Source organism: Pocillopora damicornis, chromosome 5, assembly GCF_964200805.1.
Source record: "Pocillopora damicornis chromosome 5, jaPocDami1.2, whole genome shotgun sequence".
NCBI lineage: Eukaryota > Metazoa > Cnidaria > Anthozoa > Scleractinia > Pocilloporidae > Pocillopora > Pocillopora damicornis.
The window spans coordinates 10,082,200-10,102,095 of NC_142674.1; the positions used below are offsets into that span (position 1 = coordinate 10,082,200).

The 19,896-nt window shown below is 36.9% G+C and overlaps 1 protein-coding gene across 2 annotated transcripts; it reads right to left on the bottom strand.

Moving 5' to 3' along the window:
- Positions 1-1,093: 1,093 nt before the first annotated feature.
- On the bottom strand, positions 1,094-16,651 carry LOC113682262 (uncharacterized). 2 transcript variants are annotated; one of them, XM_089206592.1, is made up of 23 exons: positions 16,502-16,651; positions 15,089-15,145; positions 14,252-14,290; positions 13,529-13,605; positions 13,071-13,114; positions 12,246-12,295; positions 11,588-11,671; positions 11,183-11,257; positions 10,845-10,928; positions 9,885-9,972; positions 9,425-9,487; positions 9,001-9,038; positions 8,653-8,751; positions 7,970-8,052; positions 7,225-7,309; positions 7,044-7,082; positions 6,024-6,143; positions 5,549-5,611; positions 4,923-4,994; positions 3,852-3,905; positions 3,379-3,428; positions 2,393-2,609; positions 1,094-1,579 (listed from the first exon to the last, which is right to left on the bottom strand). In XM_089206592.1, exons 1-23 carry the CDS (start codon positions 16,517-16,519, stop codon positions 1,451-1,453), a joined length of 1,728 nt encoding a protein of 575 aa, XP_089062718.1. In that variant the 5' UTR covers positions 16,520-16,651; the 3' UTR covers positions 1,094-1,450. The 2 variants fall into 2 exon arrangements, with proteins under 2 accessions (XP_089062718.1, XP_089062719.1); XM_089206593.1 differs by having other exon boundaries at positions 15,089-16,005; positions 16,502-16,591.
- Between the last annotated feature and the right edge of the window lie 3,245 nt (positions 16,652-19,896).

Below are 19,896 nucleotides of genomic sequence, written 5' to 3' on the forward strand. Positions count from 1 at the left end.
CCTTCAGATGAGTGCTTCAGATGCTCTACCACTGAGCTGTAGTAGACTAGTTTTGGGATAAACTGTTAAAGTAGTTCTGTGGTGACAAACTTCCACTATACCGCTTGGATAGGAATGTCGAATGTTGGTTTTGCACAATGATGATTTAATGAAGATGGCAAATGTAAAGCCTGTTGATTTTATGTTAAAGATGATGTATTCAGTGAGCGACTCAGGCATATTTGGAGAAAAAAGGATTCCGAATTCTCCCAATAGGATATGAACCTAACACCTTTCGATTAGCGCTTCGGATGCCTTACCACTGAACTATAGCCGACTCGTGGCAAAGTAAATCGTTTCACTAAGTCCATGGTGAATAACTTCTTCCATACTGTGAGGATAGTGCCTCTGTCACTGCTCTCTGACCCAGTGGCAGGCGTACTGGATTCTGGCGGATAGGCTTATTGTCTCCGGTATTGATAGTGCGTTGACATTTATTTTGTTCTCTCCGAGTCATCAATTGAGCAGGCAAACACATCAGCAAATTTAACTAACGACGTCGCCATTTCTGCTCTCCTAGATTCTTCCGGGCTTGGTGTGGTTCGTGAATAGAGGGCGACTAGATGACCTAGGACCGATTTAGTCAAAGCTGATAGAGCTCAGTGGCAATGCACCCGAAGTTTTAATCGTAAGGACGTACGTTTGACTCCTATTAGGAGAACTCGGAGTTTTTTAAATCTCATATCCTCTGATTATGTTTGCGTTTTTCTCTGAATGCACCGTCTTTCACTTAAATCGCCAGGTTCACCTTTACCATCACCACTGCGCAAAAGTATCATATTCGACATTTCTATCTAAGCAGTAAGCTGGACGTCTCTCACGATGGACTTTGTTACATGAGTCCCCTATGGCGTGACGTGCAAAGCCTACGAAATCGGTTGATACCGACCGAAATGAGACGGAGAAATGGAACGCTTCTTTTCGATAAAACAGGGTAAAAACACGGCTGTGGGATAGAAAGAACCTGTACAATCTTTTTGAAATAAATCCCTTAACATTGGCCAAAGAGGTAAATGTAAAATACATTTAAAGGAAGGTACGACAATTCTCAAGATTCCTCCAAAGTAATTGAATTTAATAACTATTTAAGTAACATAAGTACATTCCCTACGTAAAATAATAGCTTTAAAACGGATGTACAAATACGGTCCTATTTTATGCGTAAGAATCGTTTCTAGACAAACTGCAAACGAGAAAATATGTTCCTTCAAAGAGTCTTTTCTGATAGATATTCACGAGAACTTTGCAATCTAATTGCATTCCAATCCTAATAGGCTCCTGCGTTTGTTTGTTCATTTATTGTTTTCTTAATTCTTGACAGGTTTTTACTACCATCATAATCATTTTTCATTACATCAAGATTAGCCATTATTTTTCTAAAAATTTTAATTAGATCCCTATATTTTGTTGATTAGTGAGTAACGGCTCCCGCATGAGCACTGGAAACTACTCTGGAGTACTTCTGAAGTAGTCCCGTGAGCCTTCTGGGCGGTGGTTGCCATCTTAACTTTCGCTCGCGCAGCACGTCATCTGTGAGTTCCTGAGAAAGAAATTTGTATCATTTTTGAGAAAAGTGTGCTCTTGCGAAAAACCGCTTTCCTTGTTTAGGAAAAGAAAGAAAACGACGACAACATTAAGCTCATCGGTCAAATAACCATACAATGCATGTTTGTATAGAGCTTCTGACAAAGAATAGCTCTGAGTCCCAGGGAAGAATTCAGCCTGCGACTTACATCTATAACCGTCTGTTTTCATTCTATTTTAGATCCATTTTAAAAACACTGATGAAATGCTTGCAATCTGATTGGCTCTATGCGCGCTCGTTCGATTTTGAAACCACGAGTATGAATGAAGACCAAATTGCACTACACTCAGTTCAGTTATCATTATAAATCAGCACTGCTTAAGCTGGTAAAAATAAAGTCATCTCCATCCTTTTGTTATTGAAAGGTACTCCAAATGATGGTTTCTCTTTCTAATTTTTCCGGAATCACAAAGCCAGGAGAAAATAACGTGCATTTTTAGTCTCGCAGTCATATTCATTTGCAGTTTGTGGTGCTAATATCATTGTTACCAAGAAAAGATCGCAAAAAATAAAGTGGACTGAGTGTCCTGAAACCAAAACCAAGGAAATTACAACATCCAATCGGAACAAAGGAAAATATTTCAAGGAGCCAATGAAAAATCAAATTAAAACAGGCAAACAGTCTGAAGCACTGGAAATCACGTGAACAAGTCGCGATTGGTTTACGTTTTGGATCTGATTGGTTGAGAAAGTGGCGAAAGTATTCTGGACCAATCACAGAGCTGAAAAAAGCTAAGCAAAAGCAGACCTAGATTTAACTAAACTTACCACATGCAAAGTTGCATTTTCCTGATCTATTACTATGATATCACCATCTTGTATCAAACCTATCGGACCTCCGACCTGAGCTTCAGGTGACACGTGACCGATCATGATACCATGGGAAGCACCGCTGAATCGTCCGTCTGTTACCAATGCTACTTTCTTTCCCAGTCCTGCGCCAACCAGGGCACCGCTGGGGACCAGCATTTCTGGCATCCCTGGACTAAACATGAAAAAAATATTTTGAAAACTTTCCCTTAAGAAGCTTTAAACATTTCAGCAGAATGGACACCATCATGCCATCTATAAAAAGGGCAAATTCGCGTGAGCGCCATTAGTTCACATAGGCTTAAAGGTAAAAAGTTTATGCAAACTTCTGTTGTTTCAAAAATTGGTAGAGCTACTGAAAATCTTCGTACAGTTGCATAATGCTTGACTTTTTCATTATTCATGAAAATCTTTGTTTACGACAATTATTTTCTTTCAGGAAAGTGTGGATAGCTTCTGTCATTTACCACGTGAACCTAATTGTGGTTATCATGTATAACAGTACCCACAAAGCCGTTGGGTCTCATCATTGATTGCTTACCCTTTTATGGTGAACGTTTTTGCAGTATATTAGCCTTTGTGCTCGAGGATTTTCTCCTGATAGTTTTCGGTTTTAAAAAAATCAGTCATCAGATAGAATTGCTACTCCTATAAATTAATCTGAAATTAACGAGTAATAAACAAATAAAAGTTACCCTGTTAACACGTTTTTGTTTTTAAGTGATGCATGAATTCACGCCAAAAAAACAGAAAAGTAGACAATGTGACAAGAGAGTTCAACCAGTGTCGACAGATTGTAATTTATACTAGTCTTTCGTGAATTTTACGAGCTAAAAAGTCGTTTTATTGATTTAGGAGGCAACATATACTAAGACTGAAATGTGCACACATTGAAGCACTGGGACTAAGGACTGCTAATAGTACATCATGTGCAGACCACTCACCTGCCTCGTGGACCTTCATATCGAATGACCAGTACATCGCCGGCTTTGATCTATCAAAGAAATCGGGAACTTCATGAATCTTTTTATCGATTTGTAAGATGATTTCCATAAACTAACTTCGTCACACCGTTGTGGCTTCTTCTCGACTGCTAGCAATCATCGCGAGTTGACACAGAGAACAATAACAGCAACAATAACGATAATAATGGGCGGACAAGATTACCAGATCTGTAAGCGAGCCCAGATGGAACTGTTATCGCTTGCCTAACTAAGCGAGCCTGGGTAGTGAATTTCGAAAGTAATTCGAGATTGCGCTACTCTCTCAACCTATTATAGGAAAACCTTAATTAACTGCGATGCTAACATTTAATCTGATTGGCCTTTGCGATTAGTTTGGTTCTGGTTTTACGATACTCAATACAAAAGAGCTCCTTTACAGATGTGTCAGATGCAGTCACTGACATTGGACTTACTTTTCCCTTCATAACACTTTGAAATGCTTGCTCTTCTCCATCAAATACCACTGCCTATGCAAAAAGAAGGAAAACTTATCCATGCTTACACACTCTTACACAGACAAAACACTGCAGAGCGCGAATGTGCACCAAAAGAATGGTGACAGTCAGTCGAGGAAACACTATTAAAAGTAACTGATTCAGCTGAAAGGATGTGAAAGAGAAGTTATCCTGCTTTCATTTATGTAAATACTTGCAGTCTGTTAGGCACTTCGTACGTTATTCTAATACTCGAATGTTACATTGCTATTTGCTATCCATGAATCAAAATGAGGCGATTTCTTGTTGTCTACAAGGGAACAAAAAATCTTCGCTGGTAACCAAATTTACAGAAATTACAGATTCGAACTCATGTCTCTCAAATACTAGTTGGATGCTGCTGCCAACTAAGTTACGAGGCCACATTCTGGGAGCGAGGCAAATTTTCATGGATTATTCGTTCCCGTCAAGGAACCTGATCACAATTCAACAGTGGTGTTGAATGCCGTAGAAATCTGAATTCTTTAGGCTCTTTTTCTTCCAGCTCACTTGCGAGGATCTCGTCGTTGCTTGATCATCGTGCACAGGTCAAAAATAAAAATTTGCAGCAGGGTAGTATCGTGCAATTTTTTGTCGGCCAACCAAAACAAAGCCATAAAGTTACAAAGACACTCCTTCCCAAATTTCACTCGGGCAAATAATGCAAGCGACGGCTTAGAAAACTAGTCCATAACTACGGTCTTACCAGATTACTGTCAGGATTATCCACGACTTTTAGAGAAGTATCTAGGCGAGCAAGCTTTAAAAGTCAGGAAGCATTTACTGTTCGTCAGCCGGATGAAGGTGAGTGTGATCAAGAAAGAGAGCGAAAGGAAGAATGTCTCCACACTCAGAGTACTATAGTCGTAACCACAATGGCCTTTCAAAATTTATACTTGCGTCAGGGATTGGATCCCATTTCCACATATCGGACTGCTTTCACCAACTGTCCGACAAAACAGAAATATGTCTAGTTACAGCACATACGTATTTAATCTCTGTATTACTCACCGGACCTCGAAACACTCCAGCTATATCTTTTCCACTTAATTTGAGTACAGCGCTCTCAGGAGCAAGATTCCCCTGAAAAAGAGATCACAATCCCGATAAATTTTCTGGAAAAATTGTGTAGCTACTTGCATTTTATTTATAACGAAACTGATACGAGAAAATTCCACAAGATCCCTATACCCGTTTTACTTAAATTTATATCTCAAATTGATAAATTCGTAAAGATACAGTGGTAACATAGGAGCAACATTATCACCGACGTGTCTTTCAGAAACGTATCTTGGACTGTAGAAATGAACACATTGTATAAACTGTAGATAGCTTTATTGAACCTTTTAAACGGACTATCCGAAGCCCCGAAACGAACAAACGAAAAGGCTGGTTTTGAGGCTCAGACCTGCACGATTGCAGATTTTAAAACTATCGATTTATTAATATTGCTTCGGAACCGTTAGCAGGACTTTTGAGACAGGCCGCTGACCGGGGAAGCGTCTAAGGGACGAGGTTCAGCATTTTGTCTAGGCGTCTGTACGCAGCCCGGTCAGCTAGCGAGCTTGTAGTAAATCAGTTGTGCTCCTGAATAAAATAATGTGAGGAGAAACCAACATCAATATTGGTTACGTCACCTTTAAAATCAAGATGTGTCTGCCAGCTGGCGCCACTGGAGATGAAATTGGAAACACTACGTCCTACGACATATGAACGAATAAGAAGATGTAGGTTTAAAAAAAATAACCAAAATCAAATAATCATTAACAACACAAAGAACAACTCAGCTGCTGAGTGACTAATAATTACGAAACCAGGATATTGCAACATACCGTGATTTTTCAGTATAACGCTGATCCACTATTTAAGATAGCCTTTACAGGCGTGGAAGGTTATACAAATGCAACGGATATCATTGTAGTTGGCATTTGAATCGTATTTCAATAAAGAGTTCTAGCAGGATATGTTCTTGGTAGAAAGCAATAGTGGATATGCTGTACGAAGCGAAAAATGTACTGTAAAAAATATAGAACTTTTTCAGTTATTGATATATGGTCCGCATGTAGGAGCTGAATCTTCTGTTTTTGACATAAACACACTGGCTCCATGTACCTGTTGTCCTATTTCAGAAAGACGTTGTACATCAGCAAGATTTTCAGCCATTGTTTTCCCACTAACTGTGATCTGATCTCCATGTAGAAAACCATTATCCAGTAGTTCTTTCAACACTAACTGCAACAAAGATGGTTTTGATTATCCCTTACTTTGATGATCGCGGGATTTTTCCCCTTAGTGACAAGTCTGTCATGATAAATACGTTTCAAAGTTTTATAAACACTGGACTAAAGGACAGCAAGGTAAACTAGCAATATAAGGGTCAATCTTCGGCAACAATTCTTGTAGCACTCGCTGAATTAATTCTACTTTTAACAAACTAGCGCACTAAGTTTCCTAGTTTTCTTTCCCCTTTCATTATTATAATGTTGGTACACACACACTACACTAAATGGCAAAAGGACGATGGAAGGCAGAATATCATATCATCGTTATTATGATGGTGATGATGATGATAATGATGATGATGATTAATATTATTCATAGATCATAAAGAAATGGTTGGTATCTTAACGAAGACTAAGCGTAGTGCTATGTCTGCTGGGAAAGTGGTGTCTTTTCTCTCCAATCTTCCCTTTCTAGTTTAATTTTCCGGAAGACTTCGTTTATACCACAGGTAGGCATATAAAGATATAAAGCTATAGGCAGAGCTGAGCTGTTTAATCGAAAAACGTTGTCTTCATCCCAAAAACGCAAGGAATATCTCTATGAAGGTTCTTCCGCGTGCTATAATTTACTACTGTACCGTGAGCGATGGCACACAGGTCAAGCAATTGACGCAAGCCGAGTTGTCACACACTTCGTGTGTAGGCTGTGGTCTACCGATGGCCATATGATATATCCTTTATTGACCGAGCTTGTTTGGTCAAGATAACTAAATATAGGCTTCGTTCTCTTTTCCGTTAAAAGGATAGTGAGGGTACGAAACTTGATTCGGTATAAAGTAACTCAATCCCTTGAATTTCTTCACGAAACACAGTAACTTACTGCTAAACAAAGTTCCAAATCTTTACTTACCGGAAGACCTCCAATCTTGTCCAAATCAGCCATTTGATACTAAAAAATAACGACAAAAAATCCAGACCGATTAATTCTTAAAGAAAATGAATCGTTTTTGGGCTGATGTGTACTTCTAGGTTTTTCGGCCGAAAATTTATCGATTTTAGCCGAAAGAATGAGGAGAGTGGACTATACCTACCTTGCCATGTGGTTTAACATTTGCTATCAGTGGAACCTTTCCTCCAACCTTATTAAAATCTTCGATGCAAAATTCTACTTCAGATCTGAATGTTAAAGAGAAAAACAAGATAAAACAGTCGTATGCAAATGTTTACGACTTGCTGGTTGGAGTGTTTTAATTCACTTAATGGTACATCTCTTGATTAGGCTTCTCAGTAAACCTTAGTACTGCTAAAGCGATGCGTTTCGTTTCTAAATAGCGAAAAAAATTTTAAAATAAGTTTTCAACTCTTGTGACACCACCGCCACCACTTTTAACCTTACCATTTCATTTTTAATACAAAATAAGTGACAAACACCCCTTACACCACTTGTCCCCGATCATGGAAGTTTTCATCAAATCCCTCTTTGAAAGATTTAGAAGCTGCACCCCTATGCCCGACAGCTACGCCCTTGTGACGTATCATTTTTTTTGGTCCACTTAACGTATCAGTCGTTTACACGCAGTCCCACTGAACAAGCAAGTTTTGCGATACAAGAAAAACTTTATTTGTTGCTATATTAGAGAGATGCAAGCCGAATTTTCCACGCAAAAAGTAATTCAAATAGAGCCAATTGAGCTCAAAAGAAAATTTAAGGCATCTTCTGTGGACACGGCATTAGGATTGTCTATAAAGTGATAGTGGCATAAAGATGTAACGAATGATGGATCCCACTCCTCAAAGCGATCATAACACTTTTGCAATAAAGGAAAGACAACTTACTCATGGGCGAGAGCTAGTAAATGAAGAACTCCATTAGTTGATCCACCTAAAGCGTACATAACTGTTACAGCATTTTCGAAAGCCTGATAAAAATGAGAATCAAAACAAAACAGAGTAAACTGGACCATAAGTATTGGCAAAATGTTACGGCCTGTTCAACAATAAATTGATTCTTTAAAAAACTTTTGCTGTGGTTTAATCATCGATTAAGGCGCAAGAACATTGGCCGAACTGTCAGCGATTTCATGGCGATGTTAAGTAGGTGCATGGTCACGATTCTACATCAGTCTCACCCTGAAACCTACTTATGAATTGGTGATGTTTTCCTTTAACTTACATTTAAAGTACAAAATCCAAAGGAGAATCAAAATAATTATCGCTTAGGTAACAGGCCTTTGTTGTTTGATAATGCCTTAGCTTATCTTTATTTATCTCAAAAAGCCGCGCTATGGAGAATTTCCCTTCTGGTCAACCAAGGCAAACCAAGGATTTAAAACTGCTCAAAGTGAAGTACAAATACTACTCAGTATTTGTAAGACCAAGCAAAGTTTCATGCCAGAATAGATCCAAGTGCCATTTCCTGATTTAGCCGTGCCCAAAATCACTAGTGATCACTATAAAACAATACACTACTTCATTATCAACGGGTAACATAAAGAACGAGGCGTAAGGACAAATATCACCTTCCTACTCAAAATATTTTTTGCAGTTTTTCCTGATTTCATCAAAGAAAACAACGCCCTCACAGCCTCTTTGACTTCCCTCTTCTTAGCTGATATCACCTGAGGAAACAGAAGACGGTGAGAGAGTCAGCTCTGTGTGCCAGTGTGTCTGTCTGTCTATCTGTTTATTGGGAATAAACGATCAAAAGACGTAGAGCTGCTCTAAACGGCAGAGAAAAACACGATCAAAAGAAGTGATGCATCTAGTTTAGTAAATAAGGACAAAAAGACTTATTCATTTTAATATCCACTTTTAAAACTGAAGCCACGCACATTTTAACCCTTAAACATAAAGTTTGAGAAACTAACCTTGTTTTCCCCATCTACAGCAACACCAGAAGCACTACCTATCAAATTGACGGAAAAAAAAAAAAAGAAACCAAAAGAATAAATACAATATTTGTATGTTATTAATAACATTATTTGAATTACAAACTGGAATATGCATGGAGTAAAATAACTCTTCTTAAGATAAGTTTACAATCAGTGGTAAAACTTTAGATCTTGGAAGACTAGTTTTTCTTCTATCCTGTTTTTATTGATGTTTTCTAATCCCTTCCCAAAGTGAGCTTCTCTGTCTAACATCACAGCTGAAGCGCTACATTGTTCAGGGGGAGGGGCTCCTGCATTGGATGAGAATTTCTGAGATCAAAGGAATTTGCCAAGGAATGTCATTTTCCATGGTAAGCTAAGCAGGTTTGTCTTTTCAATTGATAACTGAATCATCACAAACCTGGTAATGACAAGCCAAGAGTTTCTACGACAGATGACATGGTGTTGGCAGTGAACATACCACCTAAAAATGAAATTACAAAACACAGAAGCTGATGTATAATGTAAAAAACTGGAAAAAAATTGAAAATTTCTGGAGCTCACAAGCACTGAAGAGGTAGTAAAAAAATTGAACAAAAAAAGAAACTTAAAAAAAGGATGCCAGAAAAGGTCACTGTAGATGTTAGTTGCAAAAATTCACAGCTATTCTTGAAAAAGAGTGGTGCCCTGAAAAAGAAAAGACGGCCTAAAAATGAAAGTTTTGTTGCTTCAGGTTGATAGAACAGGAATAAAAAGTTCTGACAATCAGAGCCTTTCAGGGTAAGCAGTCTCCAAGACTTGCCTGTTATCAAGAACAAAAAGGAGTTGATGGAAATATCATTAAATTTGCTGTCATAAATATAAGGCAGCTGTATATGTACCACAGGCTCCAGCACCAGGTATTGCATGACACTCAATATCCTTCAAATCTTCAATGTCCATCAAGCCTGCACTATATGAGCCAAGTGCCTACAAGGAAAAAAAGCACAGATTTAGATTGATAGACTGATCATCAATCAAAAAACAAAATTAATTTCACTCACTACTGAATATCCAACAATTATTCCATGCATTCTGTGTTTGATATCAGAATTGGCTACAACCAATCTTTTATCCAACATGCATGACTGGAATTATTGTTTCATCAAATTTCATTAAATCCTGAACTTTTGGATATTTGGAGCCTTTTCAGCTCTGCACTAGTTGGCAAGACATATTTCCATATAAGGTGACTCTGAATATAAGCTGATAACCAAAGTGAACCAATCAGAACAATAGAAATGCAATATTCATAGAGTAATACCTTAGCGAGCCAAGGTCAAAGTATTAAAAGTCATTATTAGTCTTCTGTTCCACAGCATATTTTCAACAAATTTTGTTTCACCCATTATACACTTATAGAAGGTCAATTGGACAGTGACAATCAAAATGCAAAATGAAATGTTAGTCCTAATGAAGCACTAGAATAAAGGAACAGGAAACTACAGTTCAAAGGGCTACCATAAAAAAATGCAAACAGACCAACGGTAAACACATAAAAAAGACTGATGGAGGCCTCAAGGAGGCATGCATTGGTTGTCACCTACAGTCACTCTGGTTTCACATGGAATGTGTTAAATTTAGTGCTGACTCTTCAAAGTACTGGAATTAAATCACAAAAATAAAGACAAGAGAAAATAAAGTCTACAACATGGGATTTTATGTGCAGTCACTATCCAAAAGGCAATCCCAGCCAAAAGGGCCTAACTTCAGTGAGAAGCACAAACATGTGGCTAATTTCTATATCTGACCACAACAGCAGTCATACAAATTTTTGACATGGTCTGCCACAGGCATCTTACCTCAAAAGGACTCCCAGCACTCAGATTTGTATGTTTCTTTCCACATCCAGGAAGCATTGTTCCTCCATAAATAACAACACCACACTGTTGGTTGAAAATAATGTATGCCACTTTCAAACCTTAAAATCTTTCAGTGACTTAGTCTTAACCTGTAAATATCAGAGATATTTTGATAAAGCAACAAGTTTAAGTCAAAACTGGTTATACTTACAGGTTTATAATTAAGCATGTTTTTAAAAGAATTTTCTTTTTTCCTTTTTTGTTTTTGCATTGTCTATTCAAATAGGCTTTTCACCCACACACTAAGTTAATATTGGGTTATAAAAATTCCTACTTACTGCATCAAGCCTGGGTAAAGCCATGGTGACACCAGGAATGGTCTTGTCACAGCCAGCAAGGCAGATCATGCCATCCTGGAAAGGGTATAAAGAAGGTGACACTGAATTTAAATGGTGCAGCAACCATTTAAATCATACAGATTTTCAGATGAAATTCTCACCTTCCTATAAGTTGTCATGACTATGACAAGATTGCAACTCACACTGAGAGGAACACAAGATCAAGTTTGGTCCTCAGCATGCCATGAAAGATGGTACGATAATAATCTCAAGAAAGGCAGTTACTAATAAGAATGTGACATATATTCACATCTGAAAACCCCCAGACAACAAGTGCACTGTGAAACTTACAAATGTGTTCATCAATATTTCATCCATACATTTACAACTTCATCTAATTCTTACCCCAGTGTATCCAGCATGCGTGATTTCAATACAATCAGTAATCCAGTCCCTTGATATTAGGGAATACTTCATACCACTTGTTCCCTAAGAAAATGAATTCAGTTGACTAACAGTCAGCTATCTAGTATTGATACAACTTTTATTGATATAAGATCCTTGCACACTGTTTTATATGCACTTTATGTGGACTATCTTCCACCCTTTCCCACCCCACTTCACTTTACTTTTACTTTGTTTTTGAAGCATGATGTTATTGGGAGTATTGCCATCCCAGATTTTTTTGATATTTGCCCATCAGTTTGTTGGCATCCATTGATATTCCTAGCTGGTTTTTTTTTCCCCAAGAACACAAAAAACCATGCTAGGGCTCAAATCCAGTAGATCTCTCAACCCACAGATTATCAAGCCTAATTTCTGAAACTTTAGGACATCAAGCTTCAATTTTGAAATTTGTTACGACAGCTCTGGCACCAACAGATCTTTTCTCCACATGACTGCCCTATCTTATACTGAACTTTCCTCATTAATTCTAATATGAACACCTTGGACAACTTATTTTTGAAGATTTATCAAGGCCAAACATTTGAACTATTTGAAAAGCTTATTACACTAACACATTTTATTATCTATAATTAGCCACTAACAACAGATCTTTTACCATGGTCATAGCATCACTTATGACAGGTGTGCAGCATAGGACAGCTTTTCCTGGTCAGAATTTCAAAAACAAAGGCAACTTAGGTACAATGGAGAGAATGAGTATTTAACAGATTTTCATTTAGTTCCCCTTATATACTAATATTAAAGACTATAGTCCAATGGATACCAACTGATTTGTAGGAACTTGAGTCTGAAATAATGATATCATAATGGTAATAATCATAGATAATGTAAAAAAAAATGTTTTTCAGGTATGCATTTTGGACTGAGGTAATAGGTCATGACAAGTCAATAGAATTTTCCCAGAGGGGGTACCCTCTATTACAAGAGATAGGAATACTAACGATGAGAGATTTTGAATTTCAGGGGAAAAATCTGAACATGTGTCTTCTGACTCAATAGTGATACCAATTAACAAAGCAACTGTTGAGTACAGCTGATAACTCAGTATGCATGCAGGCAGCATCTTTTTTTATTTCTAGGTATGCAACACCAATTGACCTGCTTGATAACTTGAGGTATAAATATTGTCATTTCACCCTTTAATAACCTGCTCAGACCCAAATCCACTGTTTGCTCTCTTTAGTAATTAGAGTTTCATCTCTGTCTCCTTTTCCAAACGGTTACAAATTAACCCCTTCATTCCCAAGATCTCATTGGTAATTTTCCTCACTGTCTGCCATAGAATGTTAGCTAGAAAACTTAGTATAGGATCAATAAATAATCCCCTAGATGATATTTTCCTTTATTCTCATCACTTGCCTGCCTTATATCCTATTAACACTACATAATTTTCTAAAGGACACATTTGTGAGACAAATACCTCCTTCTTCTTCGACAGCCTCTATCACAAGATCTGCAAGCTCCCTTTGAAGATCACAATGACAATTATATTAGAATATATTTAATGTCTGTAACATATGCCTTACGTTACACATGATAACTCCTTATTAACCAAGCATGAGGGCCATTCTGGGGAATATTGACCTGATGTCATGGCAGTATGGAATAAACTTCATCTGAACTTTCTATTTGAGTTCTTCATTTAAACTTTTTTATTCAAATTTTCTGGCTTTCAAAAACAAAAATACATGGAAACAGTTCCTATAAAAAAATTCCTGACACAGTAAGAACCAATCAGAATGTTTGCATAACCTCAATAAAGACCACCTTGCTATATTATAAAGTATGTTATTTTCCACCCTTTAGTTATGGTAAGTCTGAGTTATAAAATAGTTATTTCAATTATAATTCAGGATAGCTAGTGAATAGTTCACCAACCTGAAGTGAAAGTTGCATGGTATTACATTGATATAGGGGCAAGCCACAGTTATCAAGGGTTTCACAAAATCTTCATCCTAAGTGATTAAGCAGTCATGCAAAGGTTATGATCAACTCAAACAATAAATAAATGTATGACACTCTTCCAATTTAATGCAAACACTATACCCTCCCCCCCCCCCAGCAAACAAGTAAGTATGAACAGCACTCCTCTTTGGGATCCTTTCCGACTGCATTTCCACAAACATTAGGACATCAAAATTTTTATTATCATCTAGGTACATTCTATTACCCTGAATTAATCTAGTCTTATGCCAGTACACGTAAGAATAATTATTTTGTCTTGTCTCACTTTTAAAAACATTTTGGATGACATTTCTGACCAAACAATTGTGCGTGAATATATTAAGAGATTTATCATAAAATTTTTGAGCTTGGGAGTATGAGTGACAAATTTATAGGAATTGAGGTTAACTGAATATTAAAATATATAAAAGTGTAACATCTGGAAAAAAATTAAGTCCAGGAAGTTTACCTGTGTTGATGAAATTGATCATCTCACAAAATTTGTTTAAAATTTGTGTAAATTCATGATTGAGGGCAAACACACTTGAACTATGAACTTCTGATTTAATTAATTATCATATTATTTGGGTCTTGAACCAGGAAAAAACTAGTTGTGCACTAGTTAATGACTAAAACCTTAAAAAAACTTCAACCTGCCTTGAATCCAATGGCCCTCATGTGTGCCCTTGCCCCAATCTTAGGAAAACAAAAGGAAAAATTAGGAAAAATAAATAATTTAGGTAAAACAATTTTTTTAAAACTAATTCTAGGTTAAATTACTGCGTATGCTACCTAGATGCTTTTGGGGCAGCTTAAGTTGGATCCTAGAGTTAAATGAACTCTAACTTGGGCTCAGTTATTTGGAACCTGTCTCAACTGACACTTTTTTCTGAGATTCAAGCTGCACTGATTTCTCTTTCTCTCTCAAGGCTGGTCTTCATTGCTGCCCAAAAAGTGGTGTGTGGTTTCAGTTCCTCCAGAGTGATTGATTTATTGAATCCATGGCTGCTAAAAAAGGATTATAATCAATTATACTTGACACTTTGGAGTAACTCAAGTGTCATTTGGCCAAAAAGGAATTTGTGTTTACATCTGTGTAATAGTTTTCAGACACTAAGTGACAATATAGTGCTAGGAACATTGTTAGTACATGTATATATTAAAAGAGTGCATAGCATTGAAGGCTTGCTCTGATTGGCTACTTATACTCTGGTACCCTTTGTTATTCAGCTCTGAGTAACATGCATGGGACTTCTGCTTGAAAATGTTGTAACTGTTACAGGAATAAATGAGCTTAAATCATCTTTTTGTATTATATTATCTCACTGCTTTAGTATGTGCTAAAACAACTATTCACCTCCATGGAGGAAGTTAGTGGTGGATATTTACCATGGCCAGTAAATACCAGTAAATATCCACCACTGACTACTTTCACTTGGGTAGATAGGTGTTAGATATTTATAACACAAGTATTTATTAGCACCTTGCATGTACCTTTTTAATCCAACTTGCTTGATCAGTAACATCTCCAGTGAGCACCTTACTATTGACCTGATTATTGACCATAATAAAAACAGTATGCCCTGTTTATATAACTCTTCCTTTGTTTTTAAAATTACTTTACCAGTTGACTCGAAATTAAAGATAATTAAATCCATCAATTGAAGTACAATTGGTAGCAAAGGAGTAGTTGAAAAGGAAATTTTCTTGCATGGTATCTCCATTCCCTTCTTTTGGTTCCATGTTCCCTCCCCCTGTACATCACTAAGCTTTACTTGCTGTAATTAATTTTCACTATGGCCTTACTACTAGTTGGGTCGAATAATTTTGTCTCAAGATGTATGCATAATTTTTAAGGGTGAACTTTTATAGTGTAATGTGTTGGTCTGGCTTAGTGGTCCAGAATCTATGACAGATAAATCTATTGCCCTAATTCAGGTGAGAAAATACATTCAGTGGAGAAATTAATAAACAACATCAGAGCAAAGCTCTCAAGACTCCACTTTGAGTTGTCAAACTTGGGATGCTGCTTATCTGAAAGTGCAGCTCATATACCAGTGTTTAGGGCAATTGTATCTGGAAAACAACAAGTCTTGGAGATGGCAAGGATTTGAAACTGACTATTAATGTACTGAATGGTAATAACTGTGCTATGGGTGGCTGATGAAGTCCATTTACTCATCACTTGATGTTGACTGAAACATTTTCAAGCCAGCTGGCTTGAAATAGTGCTCAATAGTGCGTTGATGAAAAGGTAAAGGTTGGTTGATTATCCCTTAATAATCAACTGATGGTCAGCTGATAGGCACTCTACTGATGGACATTGGTGGAGTATTGCTCATGTGTCAGTCTACCTTTACATACCCATAACCAGTGAAAGAGGTTGGTCAGTCCAAGAATCTCTAACCCACCTATAGATAGATAGATCACTGCCTATGCTTCAGCCATCATTCCTTCAATAATGTATTAAGCTCTTCTAGCTATTGGTCAACAGAACTAAGAATTTTATAGGTCAATGGAAGCCAAACCCTTTCCATCTGGTGGGATTTAATACATAATAAAGTAGCTCTGATGGATAATTTGTATATCTTGACCTCCCCACTCTTCGCTAACCCCCCCCGTCTCTACCCCCCCTGATATCCCAGGGATTGTCGATAGCATAAAAAGAAAATCGATTATTTTTAATCATTTTGTACTTCATCCTGAACAATGTTATCCTAATGTATTTCACAACGAGAGAAGAGTGTCAAATGAAGTACCGAACGTTCTTCGATGATCATAATCAAGGAAAATCTGGGGTATTGTTTGGTAACGAAATGGCTTCCGTCAAGAAGCAAGAAGAAATTGATATTCACGATAATTCAGAATAAAATCTAGCATTTTTTTTAACATTCAGAAATCACATACCTTCAGCTGAGTCGCCATTTTTATCAGTTACTGAGAAACAAACAAGCAAATATATGATTCCAGCAACCATGGAAAGAATGAATAGCAAATCCCGTGACAGAATTGTGACAACTGACCCATAGGAAGCAGTTGCGTGACTGGAGTCCAAGCCCCTAGCCTCGACTTGGCTAAAGAATGGCTACACATTCAGGTTACGCTCTGAGATAAAATCAATTCTCGTTTTAACATTGGTTAAAAATTTTGCAAAAACTCAATAGCTTACTTGAATGGGAATTTCAACATGGACAAACAGTAAGTTTCGCGTCATTTCGCGAGGTACTAAATAGCTATAATTATTTTGACGGTCATAAGTATACACGGTAGTTGTCTACCATTTTGTTCATCTACTTAATTATTTTTTTATCTTTGAACATCTTTTATTTTTGTTGTTGGTTAATTTCTGACACCGCACCTGTACAAAATTGTACACAAATTTGTTAAACGAAAACTTTTTGCATGAGTTATAATTTTTTAGACTAACCAAAAGTGAGTCTCTCTACTTTTCAAAGTTCTTCCCTTTTTACTAACCGAGCGAGTATGACTTGAGCAAGCGAGGTTGGTAAGTAGTTTTTTATATGGCTCCCGCGCCAACCTTTTTCTTATGATTTTGCCGGCTTTCGCGACCGAAAAATACTCGGCTTATGACCATTTTCACGGAAACAGTCCATATGTCAAAATACGGACCAAGTAAGAACCAATCAGAACGTTCGCATTTACCCCAGGCTACTTTGTCATATAATAATTTGTAATTTTGATTTCACGACTTGACTTGAGAAAGATGGAACTGAAACATTTTGCTAAATTGACAAACTTTGGTCTCCTTTGTAAAATTATCTGCCACGTTGTTCATCTACTTAAAGTAATTTTCCTCTGCACTAATTAGCAAAACGTTATAAGTTCGTTTTCCGGAATTCCTCAATTCATCAAAACGCGCTCAAATTTCCTCAGGTGGTCGCTTTCTGATCAAATCCGGAATAGAAATTCAAACAAAAGAATATGTGAGACTTTTAGTTGTTTCTCAAGATTATTAGGCAATTACCACCTTCCGCAATTAGCGATTAAATTGCAACAAACTGAAAATTCACCTGACAGATGATTATTCAAACCAAAATATTTTTTCACCTTCTTTGATCATTCAAAAGAACTCATACCTCAACTTGTGGTAAAAATATACAGAGAGATTTCGTAATGGAAATTGGTAAGTTATTCTAATAAGTTAAAATAAAATGAAGGAAAACATTTGTTCAGAAACGTTTTTTCTTTAAATTTTGATTTTAGATATGAGTTTCAAATATCGTGAAAAGTTTGATGCACAAAAGAATTTTCTTAGAAAGGAAAAAGAAACAAACGAAATTTGACAAAGAACGCGACCAGTGTTAGGATCTTCAGTTGCCAAAAATTGTAATCTTGTGGTACCGCTGAATGACGAAAATATGAAACATCGAAAGATGTTTTCAAAATTATCTAAAATTTGTGAAATATTTCCTAAGAAAGTAAAACAATACTCTCTTTGTGGCAAGAATAATAAGGTAAAAAGTGTAATTCGTTTGACAGCAAACTTTATGTTTCTAAACCTTAACTTTCACGGGAAAACGGGTAGCTCTCGAAAGAGTTGTATCTAAAACATTTCTAAAATACCGCCCACCGGCTTGCTGGAGATCCAAAGTATTAAAAAAAAATTAAATTATAAAGTAGCGTCGACTAACAATTTCCTAATGGTTAGCAGCTTATAATCTCTTGAGGTTATTAGTGAGAACGCTCTAATACTAAGTACAAAATTAAATGATGTATATGTCCAAAAAAAAATACGATTATAAAAAAGCCATTTCTACATATAAACATGCATTCAATGGTATATGATGTAAGTGAACTCCTGGCCGCACCAGATGTCTTATTATACCCCATTCACACCAAAGCATAGAATTATGTTTTTAAAGTTGCAAAACATGGGTTTGATCTGTTTTTTTTACCAGAAGCTCCTTAAACCGATGTTTGAGCGCATTGAAAATACACGTGTGCGATTAATTGAATGCTATGGAAAACTCAGTTTTTCTGTTCTCTGCTTCTGATTTTAAACATGTTTTGGTGGTGTGAATGTGCGGATTAGACTCGCGATGCTCCAAGGGAATTATGGGATTTTTGACAAACAATACTCTTCAAAACAAGGATTCTCTCTGAAGTCAGAGAAATTATCCATGATATATGGAAGTCTCCAATTATCAGGGATAATCTTTTGTTCAGGTTATCGGAGTTATAATAAAGGTCTTCAGAATAAACTAGGAAAAACAGTTCTACTACTGTGTTCAGGTAGAGTAAGGAGAACGCTGAAATTAAAGCTCGGTCATTATCTTTCTGACATTTTTCCATACTGTGTAGTTTTGACATTGCTTATCCTAACAGTTCGCATGAAACATGTTACCAGTCAATCTAGGATAATGGTACAGCTTGCAAACAAACAAGTTCATAAATTATCCGCTAACAGTAAAACTGTTCAATGAAACGGGATTAGTCAGACTATACCATGATGCCCATTACGTTTCAGAGAAGGAAACTCCTGAAAGTAATTTTCATAATGAAGGTGACTGCGAAATCGAAAGTGTTCGAGCATCAGCAGATATTAGTCCGGAGCCCTCTTTGGAGGAAGAAGAAGGTAAATACGTTAACGTGACCCTGCATTTGACTTCCCATTCGCTACCGCGTTTTGTTTTTCTTTCTCTTTCTTTTTTTTTTCTTTATTTCCCGAGAATTGTTAAAGAGGTTCAATTATCAGAATAACTTGGTGGGCGTCTGATTGGACCATGGTCCATTGTTGTGGGGAACTGTCCGTGGAAAGGCTTTTTTTACGTCAGGAGAAGAAAACATCCTTGTTGCCTCTCCCGTGTGAAGGAGGCGTGGATGCTTGTCTTCTCACTTCTATAGGAAATCTTGGATTTCATCTCCATTCAGGATGCTACGTGAGCTGCGGTTTGCGTTTAAGACAGGGAATACGAAAAAGTCATGTTTTTGTCCTAAAGAGGCAGTAGGGTATACGTAGATACTTTTCTGATATTTTTATTTTTCAGGCCAGTTTACAAAGTGTTCGAACACGTTGAATCAACTCTCTGACACAGAGGGCTTAGTTTATTATTGCCACCCAGGCAAAAGCAAAAGCCCAAACAGCGATGGAAAAAACAGCTGTGCAACCTCCTTGACTGAAAAAGTTAGCAGTAAAAGTTCTACGTTCACCTTAGTAGAGAAACAAAGTGGTGACTCACCAAACAAGAAACCAGGTTTGTTATTAGTTTATCTATAGCTAACAGTACTCTTTGGAATAAGATTATTTTTATTATTTTTTGTATTCATTTTGTTTTTATTTT